The sequence below is a fragment of the Lipotes vexillifer genome, unplaced genomic scaffold (assembly GCF_000442215.2).
Source record: "Lipotes vexillifer unplaced genomic scaffold, Lipotes_vexillifer_v1.1 scaffold657, whole genome shotgun sequence".
In the NCBI taxonomy this organism is placed as follows: domain Eukaryota; kingdom Metazoa; phylum Chordata; class Mammalia; order Artiodactyla; family Lipotidae; genus Lipotes; species Lipotes vexillifer.
This window is the reverse complement of record NW_006774518.1, coordinates 75,989-82,773: the sequence shown is the minus strand read 5'-3', so window position 1 is coordinate 82,773 and position 6,785 is coordinate 75,989. Positions and strand designations below refer to the sequence as shown.

General features: G+C 52.4%; 1 protein-coding gene across 1 annotated transcript in view; it reads right to left on the bottom strand.

The window, feature by feature from the left end:
- Positions 1–3,685: 3,685 nt before the first annotated feature.
- The window catches only part of CDSN (corneodesmosin), a 3,273-nt gene continuing 173 nt past the window's right edge, over positions 3,686–6,785 (bottom strand). The window contains exon 2 of the mRNA XM_007449175.1: positions 3,686–5,085. Within this exon, the coding sequence (XP_007449237.1) occupies positions 3,686–5,085 (1,400 nt within the window). The remainder of the gene's footprint in view (positions 5,086–6,785) is intronic.

Genomic DNA, 6,785 nt, shown 5'->3' with positions numbered 1-6,785 from the left:
GCTCTGAAACTCCCTCAGCCTCAAGACAGCCAGCCCTTTATCCTGTTAGTGGGTGGGGGACATCAGAAACAGGCTGAGCCAGTGGTTGTGGAAACAACATACCTCTAAGTTCCACCCTCATTCCTAATTATTTCTGTGGCAACAGATGCCACTTGAATGATCCAGGGAAGCTGGGTGCTCCCACCCTGCTCCTTTCCTCAAGCTCCCCACCCCTTCCTAACCCAGGTGTCCTGGCTCACAGCTCATCACTGGTTGCCAGCCCTACCCTTCCTGGCTGCTGACACCAGGCACATGAGGACCTTCACCCTTGGGGTCTCAATCTCTTCACTGACATCTCAACAATAGAAACACCTGATTCTGTTTCTCTTTGGGATCCAGATCATTCTCTTCCAGCACCCCTTTCTCATGCATCCCCATAGCTACATCGTCTTGACCTCAACCTGCAGGAGGTTCTGGGGTGCAGAAGTGGCCCCCTTCTGAGGGGCTGCTCCTAGATGAGACACTGTGTCTAGGGAAATAGACCTGGTTCCCATCCTTAAGAGATGATGGTGTACTGGTTTCCTATGGCTGCTATAACAAGTAACCACAAACTTAATGGCTTACAACAACACAAATTTACTATCTTACAGTTTTGAAGAGCAGAAGTCTGACATGGGTCTCACTGAGTTAAAACTGACGTGTTGGTAGAGCCTTTCTGGAGGCCCTAGGGAAGAATCCATTTCCCTGCATCTTCCAGCTTCTAGAGGCCACCTGATTTCCTTGGCTTATGGTCCCCTTCCTCCATGTTCAAAGCCAGAAACAGCAGGATCTTCTCACATGGCATCAGTCTGACCTCCTCTTCTTCCCTCTCCCATATTTAAAGACCCTTATGATTACATCGGACTCACCCAAATAATCCCAGATAATCTTTCTACTTTAAGGTCATCTGACTAACAACCGTAATTCCATCTGCAAACAGTTTCCCTTTGCTATGTAGCCTCACATATTCAGTTTCCAGGCATCAGGACGTGGACATCTCTGGTCATGGGGAGGGCGCAAGTCTGCCTACCTTAGATGGTCAAATGTGTCCACAGAATATACAAGAGATACAGAGAGAGAGAGAGAGAGAGAGCAGATGTTTCCAACTAAGTAGAAGAGCATTGATGTGCTGTTGTCAAACAGCCATCAATTGATCATTGTTAAGGCTGAATGATGAGAGCATAGGGATTCATTAAGTATTTTGTCTACTCTTAAATATGTTTGAATTTTTCCTATAAAAAGTGTTTAAATGCCTTTGTTTCTCTATTGCTTCCAAGACGCACCCAGACTAGGCTTCTCTTGTTGCATGAAGTTTAAATATTAGCTGTTAGATTTTACCATTCCATCCTCATCCCCAGCCCCTGCTAGCTGGCTACTGGGAGGGTAGATAGCTCCTCTCCAGATCTGGCCAGTGGACAACATATACTCCAATAAAAATGTTTTAAAAAGAGCGCAGATCTCACCAGTGCGTACAGGGCAGCAGCCTTTTGGGGTGACATCCAACAGCTTTGCAAAACATTTTGACCTGGATCACACCAGAAACTAGAGGAATACTTGTGTCAGAGGCTGCGTCCCTCCCACAATTGCGGTCCACAGAGCCTCTGAGGGCCTTGATTCCTGTCATTGGCTGCAGTCCAGGGGGCACATGGTAACCAAGGGTGACCCCACAGTGATGACAGAAACAGGACTGTTCTGGAGCCCTCCTCTGTCTTCAGTCAACCCTGCAGGTTGGCTCAGCTGTCCCAGGTCATTTCTGATCAACATAACATATTTCTGCTGATTCGAGAATTCAACAAGAGTCCTACATTTGGGGTCAGCTGACATCATCCCAATAGGAGGGAATGAGCTAGATCCTAAGGTAGGGGTGAATTCCTTTGCAGCCAAGCAGAGGCTCTGAGAGGTGGCCTGTGCTTTGGGGAGAGGCTCTTCCTGTAAGGGTGAGCACAGCCCACCCTCCCCTCCTTGGGGCATGAGAGCTTCCTTGGCCTCAGTGTCTTCCCTGCTGTCTCCAGAACATAGTCGTGTGGCCCTCGGCACCCTGTCCACTTTCTCAGTCTTTTCCCATAGAGGCCACCTCCCCTTCCCCACTGTAGTGTTCGGCCCTCTCACCTCTCCCAGCTCTCACTCTAGAACCACAGCAGAGGCAGCAGGAGTTTGAAGGTGGAGAGGGCACTGCTGGGGAGGACACTGTTCTGCCACAGGCTGGGGCATTTCGATGTAGGCCAGTGAGTCACCGTGCTCGGCTGCACATCCATCATGGCCCTGTCCTCTCTGTCTTTCACCTCCTCCACCTGCAGCTCCCAGAACCACGCCCCCCTTAGCTCCTACTCAGTCCCCAGGAATCTGGTCCGGGCTGCTGTGTTCCAGCCTTCCCAAGGCTCCTGGTGTCCCAGAAACCCAGGAAATCGACGCTTGGGACTTCCAGAGAGGATGGCATCTTGAAGGCGAGGCCAACTAATGGATAAGGAGAAGGAGCCAGGTGCGGAAGGGGAAGAAATCATTAGGGCTCTATGTAAGGAGAGGACTGCAGAGTGAATGGGCAGTGGAACAAGAATGGATTTCCTGGGGCAACGAGAGAGAAGAGATGTGAGAGGAAGGATCTGGGAGACCAACTAACCCCTGCTTTCAGTTCAACAAATATTTATGATTTTCCTCCTTTGTGGGAGGAGCTGTAAGATGTAAGAAATACCAGACCAATTTATGAATGAAAGTGGGGGACACAGGACCTTTAGAGGCATAGGAGAGCATCACTCAAGTCCCAAGAGGAGACCCAGGGCTCCAAGAAGGCAAAAAATCTAATCCAGTTCACACAGTTTATTGAGACATCTGTCCAGGACCCAGAGAGGGCAGGGAGCCTGCTCCAGTCTCTGCAGATACCCTGGTATCTCCTACACACGGGGAAGCCTCTGAACATTGAGGGAAGTAGCAGCCAGGAAGGGGGACTGAGATGGAGACCTTGAGAGACAAAGAGGAATGTTGGGAACTCAAAAAGGGTGTGCTGAGCTCTATAATGGAGCATGGGAGTGGAACTGGGAGTGTGAGAACCCAACAGGATATCATGATGGTTGACCAGATGGTGAAATGAGATCAGTGAAAAATGGTCACTGTTTTCAAATAACTGTTTGGATTATGCTTTATTTGGCAAAGGGGGGGCAGGAGGTGGGGAGGGGATGGCTTGTCCAGGCATCAGAGTTACTGTAGAACATTTCAGGGGGTTCCCAGTCAAGAATCTGAATGAGTAGGGTTAGCCAATGGACTATACTGTCTCAAAGAAATGGCAGAGGAAATGCTAGGGGGAGGGTATCTGGCAGGGAGGGAACTGCAGTACAATGGGAATCTAAACAGCAGGAGAGAATGAGGAAAGGGATTTGGAGCCTACAGTTTGGGGAGGTAAAGAAAGAAGAGCTGATAAGGGAGAGTCTGCCACATTGGGACGATGGAGGAGGTAGAGCAGCTCTCTTGGGAGAGGGTGGAAGAAAACTGAGCTACCCCATGGCTGGGCCCCTGGACTTCTCCCACCTGGGAGATGGTGTGTGTGTGTGTGTGTGTGTGTGTGTGTGTGTGTGTGTGTGTGTGTGTGTGTGTGTGTGTGTGTGTGTGTGTGTGTGTGTGTGTGTGTGTGTGTGTGTGTGTGCGCGCCTGCGCATGTGTGTAGGCAAAATCTGCTTTATGGACTGTTAGGTAACTCTCCCTGGGGTAGGAAAACTTCAGGGTCAACTAGCTGGGGCCCCAGGGGCTTCACTTGGGTTAGGATGTCCTGGATGGAGTGGCAGGGGATCGTTCCAGAGCTGCCAAAGCCACAGGGCTTGGCACCAGCTGAGGGGTCATGTTGGGAAGAGCCAGCTGGACCCCTACTCAATGTTGAGGAGGAGACAGAAATGCAAGAGTGACCAGAAGAGCTGGACTTGCTGCCACAGGGTTGAAGGATGATTTTGCCATGGGACTGGGAGCTAGAGCTGCCACTGAAGGAGCCAGTGCCTGGTGAGGAGCTGGGCCTCTGGGAAACACCACCACAGGGCTGGAAAGATGAACCAGAACTGCTGGAATGGCTAGAACTGCTGTGGACTCCAGAGCTGGAGAGGGAGCAGGGCTCCTTAGAGCCCTTGGAGCCAACGCCATAGGGCAGGACCCCACCAGAGCCCACCGGCTGGAACACAATGGCCGAGGAAGCTCCTGACTGGTAGATGTTGGAACTAGAAGAGCTGTGGCTGGGGATGATGGGGTTGCTGGAGAAGTATTTGCCCTCAGAGATGGAGGCCCCGGCTGCAAAGGAAGGAACCCCTGGAGAGCCTTTGATGGGGTGCTCTTTGATGAAGTGGCCCACCGGGTAGATTTTGCCCCCAATGTAGGTCATGCCTGGGACCAGATAACTGTCAGAGGAGCCACCCACCACCTCATAGCTGCCATATTTGTCTACAGAGGTGATGGGGGGGCAGGGCTTGCCTGGAAGGCCACCATTGCTACAGGGGACGTTTTGACCCACTCTGGGGCCACCAGAGCTGTGCTGCTCCACCACCACCACTACAGGCATTTTACCCCCAGACACAGAATGGGAGCTGGAGATGTAGGAGCCAGAGTGTGAGACGATGGGTCCCCCACTGCAGGGAGAGTCGGGGATGTTGGAACTACAGGGGCTCAGCTTGGCGTTGACCTTCTGGCTACTTCTGCTTGACATCGAGGAGGTTTGGGAAACAGAAGAGCTTGAGCCTCCTCCAGACTGGGAGCTGAGGCTTCCTGACTGGGAGGAACTAGATGCACCTTGTAGACTAGAGCTAGGTCCAGAGGAGTAGCTTATCTGGGAATACCCCGTTCCTGGCTTAAATAACGAAAATCCTGAAGAACGACCCTGGGTAGCAATGGATCCGCTGGAGCTACCACTGGAGCCATTGGAGCCGCCACGGGAGCCACTGGAACTCGAAAGGAAACTGCTGGAACTGCTGGAGCCACTTTGGCTACTGAAGCTGCTGGAGCCCCCCTTCCCCAGGAGACAGGGGTCACTGGGGGAGGTGATACTCGTGTGGTCCTTGCAGGGGTCTGAGAAGGTCCCAATGCTCTTGGCCAAGGTCCCTGGGGAGGAAAGTAGTGGTTAGCAAGGGCCAGAGAGGCTGGACTTTCTTTCTCCCCTCCCAGACCCACCTCAGTCATCTGCTACTCTGATCTCTCCTGAGAGGAGCCCAGGGAGAGTTTGGGGTGGAAAAGGCAGGGAGACCCCAAAGAGATGAAGAGCAGGGGAGATTGAGACTCTGAGAGGTGGGAGAGACCGTGGGACCAGATGGAAGGAGGAGATGAAAGACAGAACCACAGAGGACTGAGAAGGGAGGGAAAATAGCCAAACAGACGCTGAGAAAAGAGAAAGTGGGGGAGGGGCAGGGGGACAGCAGTAGTGGACAGGACACTTGAGGATTATGATTGGATCGCCAGCTTCCCCTCCAGAGGCCAGGCTTGGGTACAGAATGGAAATTCTGCTTCCCGCCTCGGCACCGCCCATGCCAGGAAAGCTGGGTGGAGGCCAGGACATGGGGGCACACACTGTTGCTTCAGAACCCGCTTATACCAGCAGGACAGGACCCTGCACCCCGAGCCCAGCTCAGGGACATGAGGATGCAGCCCTCCTCCGAGGCCCCTGACCTTTATCAGCTGTCTCCCCGCTGGCCAGCACTGCGCCTCCCTGCCCCCAGGCCCACATCTGACCGCTTCTGCCTCTGCTTCTGTCCTTAACTAACCCTTTGCTCCTCACCCAGGGTCCCCCTCCCCCCACTCTTCCTCTACTCCCCACCTTAACCACCTCCGGTCCCAAGAGGTGTGGACAGAGCCACGTACTTCAGGTCGTACATTTGGAGAGGCCAGATCTGCCCTACCTTCCTCACAGCGTTACGGTGAGCACTAGATGTGACCACGCGTGCAGAAGGTGCTTTACAAAAGCAGAAAGCATCAGACATAATTTATTACTGCCATTCTTCCTTTGAACACTCCACCAAAAACCAGGTCTCCACACTCTGAGTTCCCCATTCTCTCCTCAGAAAGAAATTCAATGCATCCACCTCCACGCCAAACCCCAGCTCTGCCCGCAGCCCCACCCCCTTCACTCTGCTGCACTAATCAGCCAGCCCCCCGACCCCCACCCCGCGCGCCTCCTCTGCTCCCCCGATGCCACACAGCCACGGGGCTATGGGCAAGGTCACCGTGATCAACAGCACAGGCCCCGGAGTCACCCAGCCTGGGGTTTGGATCCCGGGTTAACTGCTTTCTAATCTGTGATCTTGAGCCAGTTTCCTAAGCTCTTCAAGCCTCAGTGTCTTCCTGTGTAGAGTGAGGACACTTCTCTCACACCATCCTTCTAATGATCAAACGAGCTAATGCATTAAAGTGCTAGTGGAGTGTCTCACACATATAAAGGGCCCTATGAATGGTAACAATTATGACTATTAAATATCGACTCCATCTTCTAGCACTCTAATAGTAATAATAAAAACAGCCAACATTATATAACTCTCTAGGAATTCGACAGCACTGTGGCATACATTACTTAATTAGAGACTCATAGAGAAACTAGAGCTAGGTGTTAACTTTAGCCTCATTTTTAGAGTTTCAGAAACGGAGGCTCAGTAAATTTAAGCAGTTTACCTGAGGTGCTAAGGCAGTGAGGAGCGGCCCCCAGACTCAAGCATCAGATTCCAGAGCCCCTGCTCTTCCGCCCTCGCTGGGTCCTGTCCTGGACTCTCCCCACGCAGGGCTCCCCCCAGCCTTCTCTGACCTGGCATCTGCAT